This window comes from Eublepharis macularius, chromosome 6 (genome assembly GCF_028583425.1).
Source record: "Eublepharis macularius isolate TG4126 chromosome 6, MPM_Emac_v1.0, whole genome shotgun sequence".
NCBI classification, from domain to species: domain Eukaryota; kingdom Metazoa; phylum Chordata; class Lepidosauria; order Squamata; family Eublepharidae; genus Eublepharis; species Eublepharis macularius.
Genome location: NC_072795.1, coordinates 12,051,118 through 12,070,231, shown reverse-complemented (window position 1 = coordinate 12,070,231; position 19,114 = coordinate 12,051,118). Strand labels below are relative to the sequence as shown.

The 19,114-nt window shown below is 50.6% G+C and overlaps 1 protein-coding gene across 2 annotated transcripts in view; it reads left to right on the top strand.

The window, feature by feature from the left end:
* The first annotated feature begins 5,102 nt into the window (after window positions 1-5,102).
* CHRD (chordin) overlaps window positions 5,103-19,114 on the top strand; it is a 69,882-nt gene continuing 55,870 nt past the window's right edge. For both annotated transcript variants that reach the window (XM_054983024.1, XM_054983026.1), the window contains exons 1-3: window positions 5,103-5,365; window positions 7,909-8,012; window positions 14,206-14,332. In XM_054983024.1, the coding sequence (XP_054838999.1) occupies window positions 5,233-5,365; window positions 7,909-8,012; window positions 14,206-14,332 (364 nt within the window). In that variant the 5' untranslated portion in view covers window positions 5,103-5,232. The remainder of the gene's footprint in view (window positions 5,366-7,908; window positions 8,013-14,205; window positions 14,333-19,114) is intronic.

Genomic DNA, 19,114 nt, shown 5'->3' with positions numbered 1-19,114 from the left:
AAAGCAGAGTGGGAATTTGAACCTGGGTCTTTGAGTCTCTCTGCACATGATATCTTACACAGGGACGCTCAAGTGACTTACTTTCTGTGTAGTCTTATATTCCAGAGTACTCTGTCTCCCTAGCAGTGCATGCGTATATCCACAATGAGAGAACAACAACAATAATAACAACATTCGATTTATGTACCACCATTCAGGACAACGTAATGCCCACTCAGAGCAGTTTACAAAGTATGCCATAATTATCTCCACAACAAAACACCATGAGGTAGGTGGCGCTGAGAGAGCTCCGAGAGAGCTGTGACTAGCCCAAGGTCACCCAGCTGGCTTCAAGTGGAGGAGTGGGGAATCAAACCTGGCTCTCCAGATTAGAGTCCTGCTGCTCTTAATCACTGCACCAAACTGGCTCTCCATAAGATCTTTCACTTGATCCTACTTGCGTAAGATGTCTTGTGTAGAGAGACTCTTTGGAGGGTGAAGACCCGGGTTGAGATTTCTAGCAAGCCCTTAAACCTTTTCTATTCACCTAAACTAAAATGGAAGCGAGAGAACTATGTGGGCTGTCCTGAGCTCTTTGAAAGTGAGATTATTTTTCTTTAAAGCAATGATCTTGCTGGCCTTTAAGGAGCCCCAAGATATCATCAGCGCTACAATTTTGGGGGTGCTTTGATTTCAGAGCAGGATTTGATGGTAATTTAACCCCAAGCACAAACCTTACAGGAGCAGAGAGTCGTCCTGATGTAAAGAACAAGGCAAAAAGTCCATTCCTAAAGCAGAACAGGATGGGTCTGTGGCTAGCCAGAGGGTGCAGAGCATGGCCGGAAGCCCCCCCCCCCCACTGGCCATAGCCAGGATCAGGCATTCAGAAGTGACAATGAACAGAGTTAAATAGGCCATGACTTTTATCCTATGAACAAGTTCCATGCACACTAAATAATCTCTGCCATGGAGTGTGCTTTCTGCTGCACTAGCATGTCTTATTTGCACCAGAGCGCATGGAAAACCATTGCTCTTGCACAAATAATATCTACACATATATGCTGCTCTTCTAGACATACAAATTGAGAGCCAGATTGGTGTAGTGGTTAAGAGCAGCAGGACCCCAATCTGGAGAGCCGGGTTTGATTCCCCACTTCTCCACTTGAAGCGAGCTGGGTGACCTTGGGTTAGTCACAGCTCTCTCAGAGCTCTCTCAGCCCACCCACCTCACAAGGTGATTGTTGTGGGGATAACAACAACATGCTTTGTAAACTGCTCTGAACTGAACTAAGTTGCCCTGAAGGGAGGTATATAAATTGAATGTTATTATTGTTATTATTAGCACTCTGCTCAAGAGTGGTGAACAAACTCAGTGTCATTATTATCCCCACAATGCATCTTGAGAGCTGAGGTTAAGAAGAGTGGCTTACCCAAGGCCACCTACTAAGCTCATGGCAGTAGTGGGGTTCAAACCAGCAGAGCGCTGATTCACAGCCCAACCACTTCTCCACTATGCTACATGGAAGTCCTGGTTCAGAAGAAGCATGCTCGGAGGCAGGGATTATCTAGTGTGCACAGAACTTATTTACAGGATCCAAACTGGAGTTAGCATGTAGCCACCTGAGTCTGAAATAAAATCCCAAAGCAAAAAATGTATATGGCCTTTTATTAAGACCAACCTAGATAACACAAAATAGGGAGCAATTGCCTGGTTTCTGGTTTCTTCAGAACGTTGGATGTTTTAAAAGGGAGTGGGTAGGAGAATTTTCAGGCTTCTTGGCTGCATCCTGTGTGGAATTCCAGGCAGGCTTGGAATGGATAAAGTTGGCATCAGGATGCACCTTTCTCAAGGGTAAATAGCCAGAGACAGAACTTTCCCCCTCCACCGTGTCGAATCCTTTTGAAAAGCCATCTAAGCCAGTGGCCACCGCCACATCTTGTGGCAGGGAGTTCCACAAACCAGTCACACGCTCTGTGCAGTTGTACTTTCTTTTGACCATCCTGAATCTATGGTTGATCGATCCCAGGAGCTTGATCCGAGTTCTAGAGAGGGAGAAATCCCTTTCTCCACAACTTGTATCATTTTATCAACCTCTATTACCATATGTGCTTAGTTCTTACGCCACCCCCCTCCAAGAGCCCCGATTGCTTTAGCATTCCCCCTTCCTCATTATCTTGATTTACTCTGTCTGTCTGTCTGTCTGTCTCTGTTTTCCATTCATGGATAGTTCACTGTTTGCTCTCTGGGGAAACCATTTACTGTTTGCCAGTCTGAAGACATCCCTTCAACTGCCCCGTCTCCGCTTCTTCCCCAGCTGCGCAGGTGTTCACAGTCTCCAGGATTTCCACACGCCCTCTGCTGGAGGATGCGCCCTCGCCGGTTCCCTCAATGGGTTGACAGCGGGCAGGGCCTCTCCTCTCCCCTGGACCTCTGGAACTCCTGGTGTGTGCTCTAGACAGGTGTGGACGCCACCTGGGCCAGCAAAGCATAGAAGAAGCTTTAGCATGACCTGCAGCAGAAGGGCGAAGTGGCACTGATGCAAGGTCTGATGTCAGATGGCACTGGAGATAGTACCATGAAACACTTGTCTATTGCAACATACTCAAAATCCTCAGGAAAATCAAAGAGTCCAGTAGCACCTTTAAGACTAACCAATTTTATTGTAGCATAAGCTTTCGAGAATCAAGTTCTCTTCGTCAGATGCATGATACAGAGACTGGTCAAATACAGAAGAGGAGGGAGAGAAGGGGAGGAGAGAGAAGAGGCAATTGTGGGGGGAAGGGGGAGGGTGCAATCAAAACATTCCTTTGCTAGTATATGTAAACATTTCCTTTTAGTGTGTGTATCAGTTGGCTTCAAAGGAGTTTGCCCTGTTAGTTTGTAGCAGCCAAACAGCTAGACCATCCAATTCCAATGCAGTATGAGCCTTCGATAACCACAGCTCTCCCTGCCAGATGCATCTGACAAAGAGATCTGTGGTTCCTGAAAGCCCACACCAGGTGCCACTGAGCTCCCCCAGACCCCACCTCTGTAAAGGAAATCTGTTACCTGTGATAATGTGATAACCATTCATAGTCCCTATTCAGTCCTCAGGAAAGAAACCATCTGCAATATATAAAACATCAGAGTCACTCACTCTCCTGCCTTCTGCTGTTCCGAAGTTCAATAAACTCCAGCCAGGTTATAGCAGGCAATGGGAATTGTGTGTGTATGGAGATCGGATGTGTAACAGCGGATATGGGTGGAGGGATGAGGGAGAGAGCATCCTGGGTTGTGTGTGCTGTCGCGGGTCTTCAGCAGAGTAGAGATGAATGGGGCGGGGAGTTGCTCTAAATACATATTGTCTTTTTTCTGAACTGGTAGACCCCGCTCTGCCTACCCCTCCCTCGCCTAGCCTAGCCCCTGGAGGGGCCGTCTCACTTTTCTGTCTCCGGATAGTTGCTGCCACCACTGTCCCTGTGGTGGGTCCTGGTTAGGCGGGACAGCCTCCTAACCTCCCTCCTCTGCTAGTGGGCCCAAGCGGTTGGGGGACTATGTCGAACGGAAGAGCTTTCTTCCTTCATAAATTCCAAAAATCATTTATTTAACTTCTAACTATACACAGGCAAATATACAGTGAACGGAAGGAGTGATACAACGTAAAAAGAAACCTCTGCTCTCTCCCCCTCTGCTTCTCTATACTCATGCCCTAATTAGATGTGTAGGGCAGGCACGATCCTTTGGTACCTGGGGTTACATTAGATCTACCTCTCCCCTCAACTGTCAATCACACTCTACTCCAGAACGGCCCCTCCCCTCTGCAGCCCATAGGAAGTTAACTCCACAAACAAAAGGGCGTTTCTCCACACACACATATTTATTTTACTTTATTTACACCTTGCCTTTCTCCCCAGTAGGGACCCAAAGCAGCTTGCATCCTTCTCCTCCTCTCAATTTTATGCTCACAACAACCTTGTGGGGTAGGCGAGGCTGTTATGTGACTGTCCTAAGGTCACCCCATAAGCTTCCACAGCAAAGCAGTTTTGAGTGGCTAGACACGTTGGTCTGCAGCAGAACAGCAGGATTTAAGGCTATGAGCCAAGCTACAAGTGAGGAATTACACTTGCCTGGCAAGTGAACAGACTCACGTGTATTCCTCCCTGTTCACTTGCCATTCACACTGAGTCTGTTCACTTGCCAGACAAGTGTAATTCCTCACTTGTAGCTTGGCTCTATTAGCGTTGCACAGTCAAAGCTCCCTTCTTCAGATGCTTTGACTCTGGAAGGTTTCAATCTTGTGGGCCTTTAAGATGCCACTAGACTCAGACCATGGCAGGGTAGAGAATCGGACTCGGGTCACCCAGATCCTAGTTGGTCACTCTAGCCTCTAAGGAAGCTGCAAGACAAAAAGATGTTGGGGCAACTTCGGATCCCATTAGGAGAAACTGGTGGGAAGCTGCAGGGACGGGCACGGAGGAGCTAAGAAAGGTTTGAATGGGGGGGGGGATTCTAGAGAGGAAAAAAGGCCTTGAGCCAAGGCGAGGATGCCCAGGCGGAGGGCGAGTCGGGCCTCCACTACTCCATGGGGGACATGATTGAGGGCAGCATGTCGCCGGGATAGCGCTTGTAAGGGACGCGGGTCAGTCGGGTCTCTTTCGCAGGCGGGGCAGGCTGGCACGCAGAATCCAGCAGCGGGAGAACGTGGGAACCGTCGAACACGGAAGTCTGGAAATCGCTTTAGGGAACCTGGGGAAGGCTATTCTTGGGGTGTGAGGAGTATCCCAGAAGGGACGCACAGATCAGTCCTAAGCAGGTCGACCCTGAATCCCACCCAAGTCTATTTAACGGGCTCGGAGCTCGTAGGACGGCCCGGGCAGCGTCCCCGGGGTGGAGCGCAAGGCCCTCCGCCAGGCGCGCTGGGCCAGGCCCCCGGGGCTGCGCGCGGCCGCCTCGCCTCTCCCCTCCCTGCAGCCGCCCCGGGCGGGGCTTGATCCCGGCGCGCTTGTGCTCCGGAGCCGTCGCGCAGGCGGCCCCGTCCAGTGCGGAGCGGAGCGGGCGTCGGCCTGCCTTCCCCGCCTCCCGGGCGGCTGCGCGGCGTCGGCGTCGGCGGGCCCGATCCCCCTCCCTGCGCCCCCCCGCCGGGGCGGCAATGCGGCCGCCTTTGTTTGCTCGCCGCGATGCCCCCTCCGCGCGGCGGGGCCGATGCGGGCGCCTATAAAAGCCGCCGGCGGGGCCCGGGGCTCGGCCAGAGGGGAGCGTGACTCGCCGCCGCGATGAGCCTCCTTGGCGCGGCTCTGCTGCTCGCCCTCGCCGCGCCGGGCCGGGACGCCGCGGCCGCCCGGCCCGCCAAGCCCCTCCTGCCCATCCAGCCCGAATCGGACCCCCTGCCCTCCAAGGGGGCGGCAGGTACGTGGCTCGCTGCCCACGGGGGGCTCTCGGCCGCTGGGACGGCGCCCCGTGCAGAAGGGCGGCTCCGGCGCCCTCCCTCGCTTGGCACGGCTGCCCGGGCAGCGGCGTCGGCATCTGGTTCCCATCGCCGGCGCGCTCTGCCGTGCGCTCCGCTTGGCCGGGTGTCAGCGGCGGAGAGGGCCGGGAGGGGGGCTTGGAAGAAGCGCCGGCGCCGCTCCCCTTTGCCCCACTGGCATCGCGCGCTGCGCCTGGGCCACGGGCGGGCGGGCAGCCGTGCCAACTGGGGCAGGCGCGAAGGGCAGAGGGGGAGGCGGAGGAATGCGCGGTGGGTGCGGTTGCGTGTGTGTGTGCCAACGCGCGTCTGGCTTGGGAAGCAGCAGTCGGCGGGGAAGAGCGGGTGCGAAGCAACAAAAGTTTCTAGGCCGCGTCTGTGGGTTTCTGTGCCATCTGCACCCCATGATCTAGCAGTCCGGGGCCTAAAATCACCCTCTCAGCTTTGCATGGGACAGCAGGATACGAGTCAAGTGAGGAGACAGGCAAGACTTTCCGATTCAGAGTAGAAGCTTTAGAGCCAAAGCTCCCATTTTCAGTTCGTTTTTTGTCAAAGCTTGCACTCTGAAAATCTTTTTGGTCTCTAAGGTGCCATTGGACCCAAATCCTGCTGTTCTACCGAAGACCAGCACCTTAAAAGGGTTCGATGGCTGCACGGCACAGCATCAAGAATCGGGTCCAGTGGCACCTTAGAGACCACCTAGATTTCCAGGGTAGGAGCTCTCAAGAATAACAGCACTCTTCTTCAGACACCCTGAAAATCTTATTGGTCTCTGAGGTGCCACTGGACTCAAATCCAGCTGTTCTACTGAAAACCAACATGGCTATGCACCTAAAATGAGCTTTGAGTGGGGATTTGAACCCAGGGCTCAGACCAGCAGCCTAGCCACTCTACTGCACTGCCACCAGCAAGGGCTCTCCAGAGCATAACCCTTCCTTCAGCCCAGGGGCACAGCCTATTTTGTCATATTTTCTTCCTGCCCTTCCTCTGTGCAGTTCAGCATCCAACTTTTTCCTGTTTTTTGATCCCCACAACAATCTTGCAAGGTAGGGTAGGCTGACAGAGAATGAGGGAACCAGGGACATGTGGCAAGTTTTGTGGCAGAGCAGAAATCCAAATCTGGATTCCCCCTCTCCTAGTCCAGTGCCTTAACCACTAGACAACGTTGCCCCCAGCTTTTGGAATATTCGAAGAAGTCATAAACGAGTGGATCTGAGCTTATCTTTCCTTCACCACTGAACAACCAGAAGCTGCTCCAGCTATCCGATATCCAAGCAAACCATCAAAGCTGCTGTTTATAAGGATTGTGGAGGAAGGGTGCGCATGCTGAGCCCAACATGGAACACTTTAAGGAAGGGACTTGTGGCATGTGTGCATAGCAGGGGAGGGGGAGAAAGACCAGGGCTGGGGGCTCTGCGAGGTGCAGGTTTGGGGAATATGAGTTTTTTCCGAAGACTGATTCTTAACCCTGTTTATGAGTTAGTCACAGCCTCTTTGGGGCACTCTTTCTCTTTATTCCAAATGGGCGTGCACGGAGGGCAACAGCAGCCTCTCTTGAAGAGAGAGGGGGGAATGCACTCCTGGGGCATCCTTTTTAGCCCAGTGCAGTGCTGGCCTCTGGCACTCAAAATCCTACTTTAAACCTTGAGGGGTCAGCAGTGGAGGGCAGTAGTGGTTATAAAAGTACCGTATTTACTCTAATACAAGACTAGTTTTTTTCCCCAGGTATGGGTGTGGTGGGGTCATCTAAGGTTTCGAGACAGTTTACTGTTATGTCCAAGTACATTTTTTTTCCTTGATGTATAACTTTTTGGGTGGGGTTATCTTACATTTCGGGTCGCCCCTCTCAAGTAAATACGGTAGTTTTTGAGAGGAGGTTTCAGGTTGGTAATGAAGGAGCAGCAAGGGGGGGGGACTTTCTCCGCACCTCAAAAGTGGGGTTGTTGGAGAGGCAGCAGGTAGGATGGAGGCTTGGAAGAGTTTGCAAAGGAGCAGTTGGGTTCTGGGAAGAAGATGGAGGCTCGCCAGTGGCAAAAGAAGAAAAGCCAGAGAAAAAGGATAGTGGAAGATTTGCAGGGACTTGGAGTGCTGAGAGCTGGAGGATTAATAACTGCCTCGTAAAGCACCAGTTTTGCACCCAGAGGTTTCCCATCTTAGAGCCAAACTACAAGTGATGCCTGACACAGGTTGGACACTTGTCGGCTTCCCTCAAGTTTTGATGGGAAATGTAGGCATCCTGGTCTTGCAGCTGTAATGGAGAGCCAAGCTGTAAAACCACGGCGCCTACATTTCCCATCAAAACTTGAGGGAAGCTGACAAGTGTCCAACCTGTGTCAGGCGTCACTTGTAGTTTGGCTCTCAGTGCTGTCATCTCTGGTTAAAAGTAGCAGTGGGTCTGGCATACAGCCTCTGCCCAGATTCCTGGGGAACTCCGTGTTTGTAGGAGTTTGCAGTAGGACTGAAGGCTCTCCTCTCCCTCCCCTTGCAGGTTGCTCGTTTGGGGGCAGATTCTATTCCCTGGAAGATACTTGGCATCCGGACCTGGGTGAGCCCTTCGGCATCATGCATTGCGTGGTGTGCTACTGCGAACCGGTAGGTACCATTGAGGGGCGTCTGCTGGGAGGGTTTGGGTAGGAAGAAGTTCCTGCTGAATTGGAGAGCGATCTCAACCTTCAGTGCTGTTCTCCCGGATCTTGCCCGCTCTCTGCCCTTTGCAATTCCTGAGCTGGAAGATTCAGGAGGGAAGCGGGAAGAAGGGGGGGGGACAGCTCCTGCACCCTCCTTTTTTCTGCTGTTCAGGGATCTCGGTGGAGGCAAATGGTGAGAGTTGGAGCTGCCTGTGAGTGGTGAAAAAACTGAACAGACTTTTTTTGTGGGGGGGGGGGGGATTGCAAGCAGCCCGCACAAAATGCAGAACAAGAAAACGAATCCACCTCATAATTATAATTAGAGCCAACACAAACGACACAAAATATTGTGCAAGTCTTTGAGCTCACCAGAACAGCGCATCAGGCAGATGTTACCCCCCAAAAATAATAAAGTTGAGAGAAAAGTCAGATTCTCACAGTCGCTTTGGTGCCGTTACATGCCAGACTTGGCATAAGAGTCTGCCTTTTTCACAGGGAAGCTTCCTGCAATTTGATTGGTGGATTAAATTTTGGAGGCTGTGGCTGGTCCCAATCCTTGCCCTGGCAAAACCCTTAACCTGAAAATGGCAGCCTGCCTGCCCATCCCCAATTCAGAAATGCACCTGGACAGGGAGAGACTTCTTTGTCTGACGTCCCCCTGGGCACAACTTTAAATTCAGTCTCCACCCCTCCCACGCAGCCCCCATCCAAGCACACCCCCTCCAAGGAGTTTTACATCAAGACGAACCGGCGGCGTATCAGAGCCTACGCTTTTGTTGGCTGAAGCCCGCTTCGTCAAACGCGTGACATGCATTCTCACTCAGCAGAAATATATATAGCAGAGGGAAACAAAATAAGGCTGTGAAATGCAAGAGGAACAGTTTGTGCCATTTCTTTGTCTAACTCAGAAGCATACAAGAGAAGCCCAGTGCCCGTTTGCAGCAGCTGGAATTGGGGAGAACAAGCTAAGCTTGTTCCAATTCCAGCCCCTCCTCCCCAGTGAAGCCATGAGATGAGCAGCAAATCTCAGCTCCGAGCTCTGAAGGCAGCCTTCTGTCCCGCTTAACACCTATAGGTGTTACATCCCCAAAATGCCTCTCTTGAATTCACAGAGGGGGAGGGAAAACGTGCCCACCCTAGACCTCCAAGTATTCATTACTCACTGTGTGATGAGAACTTGGACAAGGGCATCACCTTGCTCCCTTCCATGCATGCAGTAACCCCAGATGCCCAAGTCTCAGGACCGATTTTCGAGTCTTATCAAAACCGTGCCGCAACCCTTGGACATGGTTTGCATGCCAGAGATGCCGAGTGCTTGTGGATAGTGTCCCAGTGGGCTAGCCGAGTATGCATAGCTGCTTTGCACTGGTTGCGACACAAGACTCTTGTCCTGTGCAGGGTTGCACTGGGGAGACTCCTCCCTCGGCAGCATTGCTTCTAAATCTGGCTTCCAGTGTGGAGTGAGTGGGATGGGGTGCACCTCAAGGGGGGAAAAAAGGTTCTCCTTGCCAGTTGAATGCCAGGTGAAGATGGGCTGCCTGTGGAGCCTGGGACGGTGCCAAAATCCTCGGCAAGGTAGGGTGATGTGCTTTCTTTGGCAGGGGACAAGACTGAAGTGTGGTGGGGGCTGTTCTGTTGCAACAGCAGAGTGGAGCAATGGAGTTCTAAATGCCGCGGGAGGGGGTCCTTTCATTTTCACAGAGAGAAATCCAAACTGCATCCCATCTACACCCTGCCTTGCAAAGACTAAATTTCTGACGTGTATTCATTATGCAAATTTGCATGCAGGACGCCCCCAGTCAAGGGCACGGACAGGAAAGCATGCGCTGGAATAAACATCAGTAGTCTTTAAGGTGCCGCTGGACTTCTCCTTTTGCACCTGCTTTGCACGCTGTCCAGGCTCTGGCGATTTCATCAAGCATAGGCCGTTCGCTTTCAAGCCTCTCCAAAGCTTTGGCTCAGGGGGTTGGGTCGGGACTGTCTTGCTGGGGAAGGGGTGGAGCCTAGTCCCCTCCCCAGGTTTGTTTCCCTGATCGAAAATGCCCCCTACCACTACCGCAGTTTTAAGCCGTGGCAGAAAAACAAATGTCAGGTATTCCTATTGTGAGTGTCTCTGGGAGGAAAAGTGATATAGTAGGTGAAAGGATTCCGTTAACATGGAGCACTGTAGGGGTGAAATTTTAAAGCAAACCTACCCACAACTTTGGGATTTCATGAGGGACGTGCCAGTCGTTGTAACAGCAACTGTTGGCAAGTGTGCATGGAGGGCTGCAGTACTTTTTAGCATGCCTGTCTTTTTTGCTCTACCAGGGCTAAAAGCATTTGTGGGGAGGGGGGCATTTTTGATCTGGAAAACCACAGAAGGGAATAATTCACTCCTCCTTTCCCCAGCCGTTTGGCCTCAGTCCATATTGGTTCCCCCTCTGGCTGCTTTTTGCAGCTACCTTAACCGATTGGGGATCTTGTGGAATGTGGTGTAGTCCTTGCTTGGTGAGTCCTCTCGAATGAAGTTTGCTGTTGTGGCCCCAAGGACTTAAACTCGCTGCACTGCAAATACAAGAAAACCCTTCGGCGTGATGGCTTCCTTTCATTTGCTGTCCCCTCAGCTTCCAGTTTGTGTGCCACAAGATCACTGCTGGAGCGCCGTAGTAAATAAACGAAATGCTTCTGTGAGCTCAAAGAAGTTTCCCACAAAGGAGTCTGCCTGCTGTATATCTTCAGTTTACTGCTCTGGCTTTCCGTTCAGCCTTTCCTGGAGGGAAATCATTCTTCCTTTTCTCTATAAAGCTCATGCAGCCATGCAATAAAATGACATATCCTCCGAGGAGGCTATCTGTTGCATCTCTGTATGAGTCACTTTCTTCTGGCCTTGCCTCCTTCCAATTTTTTCCCCCTCCTAACCTTGGGGTACACCTAGAGCACTGATGTTTGCAGAAACGCAAGAGTAGGGAAGTGTGTATGTTTGTGTGCAAGGGTGGTGTACCTCCCGTTTTAATTCTGACATACTTCAGTGATCAAGGGTTTAGGAAACACCATGCTATCCTACATTGAAAGCTTATGGTCACAAGTAGCATGGGAAAGAGCTCAAAGGTGCTTTTAGCTCAATGTGGGACAATGTTTTCTCTCACACCATCATTCACATCCACTCAGGCAAGATGCTCTTTGGAGGGTTCAGACATTATGCCAAACCTTTTGATGGTGCTATATGAACACCATGTGGTCATGTGTTTTCTCCCTGCCTTTCCCTTACACTCTCTCGTAGTGACTTCTGCTTTTGTGCAAGCCCTTGGTTGCTGTTACATACAAACCAGCAAACTGATTCGCACTACTCTCGCCAAACCAGGATAGCAAAACCAGCTTCAAACTGTGGTTTGCAATTCCTGGTTTTTTGCGGGGAGGGGAGAGCTCAAACTCTAGTTTGCCCATCTGGATGCAGGAACAAGTGATAGTCTGCACTGAATTAGAAGTTACTTATTGGTTTTGAGAGTACAGAGGTGAGGGAAGTGGAGCGCAGGGCTCTTTATGCAGTGCCAAGCCACATTTTGGTGTTATGTCCGAACCTCCTCATCCTACTCCTCACATTAAAGGGGTATAGAAGCCCCATCTCAAGTATAATGATCAGGCAGCTGGACTCCCTCTAGGCTGAAATTCCATCCTCTGCCAAGGCTTACTAAATGCCCAATTCCAGCAGGCGATCCCCCTCCGCCGCACTCGCTTTCCCACCACCACCACTGATATTCACAGTGGGAGAAAAAGGGGAGGGAATGGCATTTGACCCAGAAGTGATGTAACTTTCAGGTTATGCTCTAGGAATTATCTCGATCTCTATGGTTTTTATCATAGAGATTTTGGGGGATAGGGATGCCTAGGGCGTTGTCTGGAAGTGGCATCACTTCAAGGTCAGATGTGACCCTCCCCAGGCCCCGCTTCAGAAATCTCCCAGGGGTTGTGGGCAGAGGCCTGGCAAACTATGCCAGAAATTAATGATGTGGTCTTGGGAAAGTCTTAATTTGCCATGGGCAAAGACTGCTTTGGACCAAAGTTTTGAGAAATACTGCAGGCTTTGTAATGAAATCTGAATGGCTCTGTGCAGATGAGAATGTCTAGATTTTTCCAGTCCTGCCCATGTAGCAGCCATTTTCCCCACTGTGATCATTTCTTCTCTCCATCACTCAGGGCTTTTAAAAAATCTGTAACCAAGTATTGTTTTGTCAACATAATCTATACCTATAAAAGGCAAGCCGTGTTCCAGACGACTCACCTTTTTTCTCAGAGCACAAGCACAGTAGCACGCACCTAGCGGGGAAAGAGATGAGACCTCAGCAACAGGGCTTGCTGAGGAGGCTGATGTGCCTCCCCCCCACACACACTTACTTAGCAGTGCTTCTGCGTGCCACTGGCCGATTTGGCCTCAGTGGGACCAATTGTGTGACTGCCCAGCACAGGAGCACACCAGGGTGCTCCCCCCTGCAGCACTCCCTGTAGGGTTGCCAGGTTCCCCTAGCCTTCCAGCAGGAGGTGGGGGACCTGGTACCCACCTTCCTGTGCCCCGGGAAGTGACATCATTGCACAGGGCTGGAGCTGCTTCTGCACTCCACAGAGAGCCAAATCAGGCCCAATTCGGCCTAAATCCAGCCCAGTTTGGTCCAATTCCTGCCTGATTTGGCTTCCCACTTCCGCAGCTGCCTGATTTGGCCAAATGAGACCAAATTGGGCAGCTATCCAGCACAGCAGGGTGTTTGCCGCCCCCCAGCAGCTCTCCCTGTCTCTACAGCCATGCCATTTGGTCCCAGTGGGACCAAACTGGGCAGCTGCCCAGCGCAGCAGCACTCCAGGGCACTTGCCGTCCCCTCCCAGCAGCACTCCTCGGCTCTGCAGTCGCCCGATTTGGCTCCAGTGGGGCCAAATCGGGTGGCTGCCTGGTTCAGGAATGCGCCAGGGTGCTTGCCACACACACACCCTGCAGCGCTCCCCGCCTCTGCAGCCGCCCGATGCAGGAGCACGCCAGGGCGCTTGCTGCCCTCCTAGCAGTGCTCCCCAGCTCTGTACCCACCCAATTTGGCCCGAATGGGGCCAAATCAGGCGGCTGCCTGGCACAGGAATGTCTCCAGAGCATTCCTGTCCCCGGAGCCACCTGATGCAAGCCATGGAGGTGGTGGAGAGGCCCAACGTGGTGGCACCACCCTCCCAAGGCCTCACAGCAGGGTCCTGCCATATTAGTTTTCTAGAGCCCGTTGTATTTTTCCCACAACAGGCTTTGTTGCTAGTGTTATAATAAAAAGCATAACAGCTTCTGTGAATTCCCAGCTTTTAGAAACAAGTAAATCTCTGGCATCTTTCATTGTGGTGATATAAGAGGAAAGGCTTATGTCCCCAATGAAAGGGAGTAGAGACTTCTTTTTTAAAAAATGAACTCTGGGAGTTCAGAGAACCAGTTACCCAGATCAATGCAACAATTGTCCCCTGCAGTTTTTTTTTAAAAGAATGAAAAGCCCTGGTGGTGCCAGATTTGGAGTGGGGGGTGGAATGGGTTCTGCTGGGAGGCCAGAGCACGAACATTTTGGGGGGTGCTGCCATGTGGAAGCCCCTTTGCTGTTGCACCATATTGGCAGCCACATGGGAACTACACAGGCCCCATGTAGAAAACATCAACACAGTAAGATCAAACGTCAATGAAACTCAAGAGTCACAAACAATAAAGTGCAATTGTGACGTATCTGTCAGAAAACAGATACTTAACACAACTGTATTTGCGGCAGCGAATTGACAGGACACTGTCCTCAAATCCCAACAATGCCCGTGAGTTACGTTTAGCAGCAGATTTCAGCTGTCAGCTTTTCATGGGCAGCAAATTTTTGTTACCCGCAGGAAAATCAGACTCAAAAAGACCCACACGCTAAGCAAAAGCCATCTGAAATAAAAGATGGCACCTTCTTGATAACAAAGATAACCAAGATTGCACCAAAGTCCCTTCCCAGACATTTCTTTGCAGCCAAGGTGGTACCCATTTGGGTTTTAAAAGTGTCTTCTTTGCAGTCTGCTTCAAGATAGCCGTTGCAGCATCAGTAGTATGGACGTGGAAGCGCCGGATTTTCCATAGGCACAGTAATTGAAATGCTGTGCCTGGAGACTTAATGAATCTTCCCTTCCCTCCGCAGCAGAGAAATCGCCGTGGGAAGCCGACGGGCAAAGTCAGCTGCAAGAACATGAAGCAGGACTGCCCCACTCCTGCTTGTGCGGATGCCATCCTGCTGCCGGGCCACTGTTGCAGAACTTGTCCGAAGGGTAAGGGGCTGGGGTGAGGGGCGTGCGTCCATTGATTTCAAAGAGGGACCCAGGCGTTCTTCTCTGGCCTGTAACACCGGGGTCATGCATTCAAGCAGTGTGAACTTTTCCAGCATGTTCCTCCCCTTCCAGTGGATCAGGCTTGCCAAATTGAGGAGAGATGCAATGAAAGATTCCTGTTTCAGAAGGAATTAACTAAAGGCTTTGAAATGAAATCTTGCCCTCAAGTCATAGCTGGCTTACAGCGACCCCTGGTGGTTAATCAGTGGAACCTCCATTTACAGAGGCAGTATGCCTGTGGTTCCAAAGTGGCATGAATTCAATGGAATTTTTCTGCGGATGGTTCCATTTCCGCCCGTGGATCATGTCACTCTCGCCTTTCCCTTTCCCAGTGCAACTCAAAATGTGCCCTGAAATTTTGTGCCTGGGGATGTCCGCTCTGCTGTCATGTCCACGGAAATGCTCTGTTGGATGCAAGCCAGTATCTCTAGCATCTTGCATTCAGAGATACTGCCACAGTACATGGAAGCTCTACTGAGCGGTCATGACTAGCCACCATTGAAGAAGCCAAATGTGATGGCTTTCCCCCTGTTGTTGGCTTTTGTATGAACTGCGCAGCTTGTTCCAGGCATAAGAGCTATTGTTTTTTACAATGTTGGTGTAAATCGATGGAAAAAAACACTCAAAAAATAAAACAAATGAGGTTTCTAATCTGTTTGTTGCAAATTATCGATTTCCCCCCATCCGATTCTGAAATGAATTGGGCTCATTTGTTTCATTTTTCATTGGTTGCTCAAATGCACGCATACCCCTAGTGATGGCACCGATCCTCCGGGTACCACGCAGGCCTCCCTAGCGAGGTGTGGGCCTTCTGGCACCTGTTTCTTTGTACATATGGAGGTTGCGAATGGAAGACAGAACAAGGAAAATCACCCATTTGCTTTCTCACTAATGTGTGTTTACTTACGTGAATGTGGGTGTTGCAGAGGCAGTGTTACTTTCTCTACACCTCTACCCAGGCAAGGCTTGGCAACTGCCCAGCCCTCATGGATATTTGAGGAGCCCAGAGAGTTGAGTTTAGGTTCCTTCCTGACCTCTAAACCATTCTGCCTCCTTGCTCTTCATCCCCAGCATTTAGGAGTAGAGGTGGGCATGGACCGGAAAACAGACCAAAATTTAACACGGACTAGGCTGGTTTGGCAGGTTGTGGGATGCCCATTTTCCACGGATGCCATGGACTTTTCTCAGGTCCATTGGTCTGTGGTCCATTAAAGCCTCCCTATTCTGCTGGCAAGTGGTGCTGGGAGCGCTTTAACATTTAAATCCCCCCCTTGCTCCAGCTGGCTGGCGACCTGCCAGTCAGCTGGAGCAAGGTCAGGTTAGAGCCCTCCTGGCGCTGCTGGAGAGTGGCGCTGGGAGCACTTTAACATTTAAATCCCCCCTTGCTCCAGCTGACTGGTGGGCCTACCAGTCATCTGGAGCAAGGGGGGTTAAAGTGCTCCCGGCACCAGCCCGGACCAATGAACCGGTCCCTTTGCTAATTGGCAGTGGACCGTGAAAAGTTCACGCTCCGTGGTTCTTGAAATGCCGCGGACCACAGACCCATGGCCTGTGGGTTTTTCCCAGACCGTGCCCACCTCTATTCAGGAGATAAGCAGGAAGAGGGGCTTCAGGGGGCTAGCAACATGCCAGTTTGGTGTAGTGGTTAAGAGCGGCAGGAGTCTAATCTGGACAGCCAGGTTTGATTCCCCAATCCTCCACTTGAAACCAGCTGGGTGACCTTGGGTCAGTCACAGCTTCTTGGAGCTCTCTCAGCCCCACTCACCTCACAGGGTGATTGTCGTGAGGATAATAACATACTTTGTAAACCGCTCTGAGTGGGCATTAAGTTGTCCTAAAGGGCAGTATATAAATTGAATGTTGTTATTATGCTTGAGAAAAGACCAGTCTCTTGCTTGGCCCAAGAGCAAGGCCTGTTCCATCCGTTGGGAGGCAGCCTTGAGCCAAAAGTACTTTAGTGTCATCTTTGTGAAATGCTCCTGGGAGCCAGGAACCTGAGTTCCACAGCCTATGGGGAAGTGTCTTTCATCCTTCCAAGGCTTGTACTTGGTACCTTAAACCACAGCATTCCTGGCCTCCTTTCCTGGCAGTTCCCTGGCAGTGGAGTCAAGGGGCGGAGTGAAGGCTGCAAATTCCATGAAGGAAAAAAAAAACCCCAGTGCCAGCACCCTTCTGGGGCTGTAAGAGGGCAGGTGGGGGGAATCATATGATGGAATGTTTCCTTGTCAAGAAGAAGGATTCCCCCACTGGAAGTCTGAGGTGGTACAGTCCCAGAAGGGCGCTGACATATTTTAGTTTGGCACAAATAGAGCAGTTCTCAATTAAAGAAGGAATGGATAAGAGCATAAGAAGAGCGCTGGCTGAACCAGACAAAGGGCTATCTAGCCCATCCTCCTTTTGCCAACAGATCTTTTTACAAAGGTTACAAGTAGGGCACAAGGCAACAACACTCCCCTGCTGTTGGTTTCCAGCAACTCATAGTCAGAGGTACACTGCTTCTGAACATGGAGGTTCCATTTAGCAATGACATGTAAAAGCTGGTGATAGACCTGTCTTCCCAGCTTTCTCTAATCCCTCTTTAAAGCCACCTATCCCAGTGGGCCAACACCATATCTTCCAGCAAGGAATGCCAGAATTATACAATTTAAGTGCTTTCTCTTGTCTCCTCTGACTCAGGTCCATTGGCGTGCGTAGGAAAGAGTCCAGTAGCACCTTTAAGACTAACCAAATTTATTGTGGCATAAGATTTCGAGAGCCACAGCTCTCTTCGTCAGATGCAATGATTGGCGAGAGTGGCATAATACAAATCTCTGTTTGGGCACAAAGCTTACGGGGTGATTTGGGGTTGGTCATGATCGCTTAGCCTCACCTTCCTTTGGAAATTGGGAAGGGCAGGGAGAGGTGAAATAGAATGCCCCTCTGAATTCTTCGGAGAGACAACTGGATTTTTAAAAAAATGTGCTAAATACATTTCTCAGGAATAAGCAGCGATACCTATTTTAAATTACTCTACACTTATACTGTACGTATCCCTTTCTGGCTGAAGTTTAGATGCTTTCTTTTGGGGGGAAGAAAGGAAGATCCACCAGGATTTTTGTAGTTTCCAAGAGACAGCATTGTGTACCAAAGTTCCTTGGCAGGGTGCATGCTCTGGTATGGCCCTTTCCAACTTCTGTTTCCAACAGCTCCGTGACCCACCCACAAGTCTGTTGTGGTCATGTCTGTTTGGGAAGCAACCATGTTCAGAAGCTACACCTCATGTGCACACACTCTGACACACACACACGCCCTTACAGGTGGCAGACAGAAGGGAAGGAAATCTGAAGAACAAACACATGTTGCTCGCTTGTTTATTTGGCATGTCGATTTTGTGCATTGGACAGTGTCTGCTTCCTCTGTAGGGCTCCCCTGTATAGTCTAGTAGCACCTTTAAGACTAACCAATTTTATTTTATTGTAGCATAAGCTTTCGAGAATCAAGTTCTCTTCATCAGATGCCTGATCCGAACTGTTCGGATCAGGCATCTGATGAAGAGAACTTGATTCTCGAAAGCTTATGCTACAATAAAATAAAATTGGTTAGTCTTAAAGGTGCTACTGGACTCTTTTTGATTTTTCTACTACAGACTAACACGGCTAACTCCTCTGGATCTATGACCTGTATAGTCTGTTTCCTTCTTTGTTTGGGTCTCTCACGGCAACCAGGGATCAAAGTGGCCCCCTGGGGTGATGCCACCTTGAAGCATCTGCTTTGGTCTGATCTCAGAGGCTAAGTGGGGCCAATCCTGGTTGGATTAGGATGGCGACTACCAGAGGATGTAAGAGACTACAGCTGTCATACAAAGGGAGCTGGTGCAGTAGCAGATTTGTTTAGTTTAGTCCTGGGTTCAAATGCTGTGCAATAAAAGGCAAGAAGGCCCACTCTTTGGAGGGCAGGACTATTCGTGGCCTTTTTTGTGGGCTTCCTGGAGATATCCCGCTGTCTAAAGTTAGCTGTGAATGCTAGGCTGCAGGGAACTCTGCTGTGATCCATCAAGGTTCTTCTATTGGCCTTGGGAACTAAGCAGACCCTCCATGTTCAGAGAGAGTATACCTCTGAATCTCAATTGCAGAGGGCTTTGGGTACCAGGTTGTAAGAAACAGAATGTTGGGCAAGATTCCAACATCCAGAAAGGCTTTTCTTATATTCCTATCTTTTTTCCCTGTTAATATGACCATCAAGTTGGTAGGGAAGTCGGAAAGGAAATGTATACGCAGGGAAGGCAATTTTTTTGCTTCCATTTTACCACCACAGAAATTTCGGTGGAATTAAGGGTGCTGATCAGAGGCTGTGTTTTGGTGTTTTTTGCCATCTTTGAAGGGGCTAGGCCAGGTTGCCACATGCGAAGGGCAAAGGTGTCCCCAAACCCCTCGGCTCAGCCGCACAGGATCTTGGAATGCATCGTGCAAGCAGTGGAGGGCCGGCCCCAAACCCCATCGACTCGGGCGGTTGCCTAGCCTCCCTCTCTGACGGCCCTCGTCCCTGTTGTTACTTCGTTCCTAAGTGATTTTTGCACAAACACAATTAACTTTGTCCCAATAAGGATTACATAATAGCAGTTGTGTAGTAAATCTTTCCCAAGTAGCATGCAGACGGGGTCCCTGCCAAAACCACTTTCCAGCTGGGCTGGCTGAGCTTCACACCAGCTAAGGTGGAACGCTTGGATTCCGGCCAAGGCTGTCC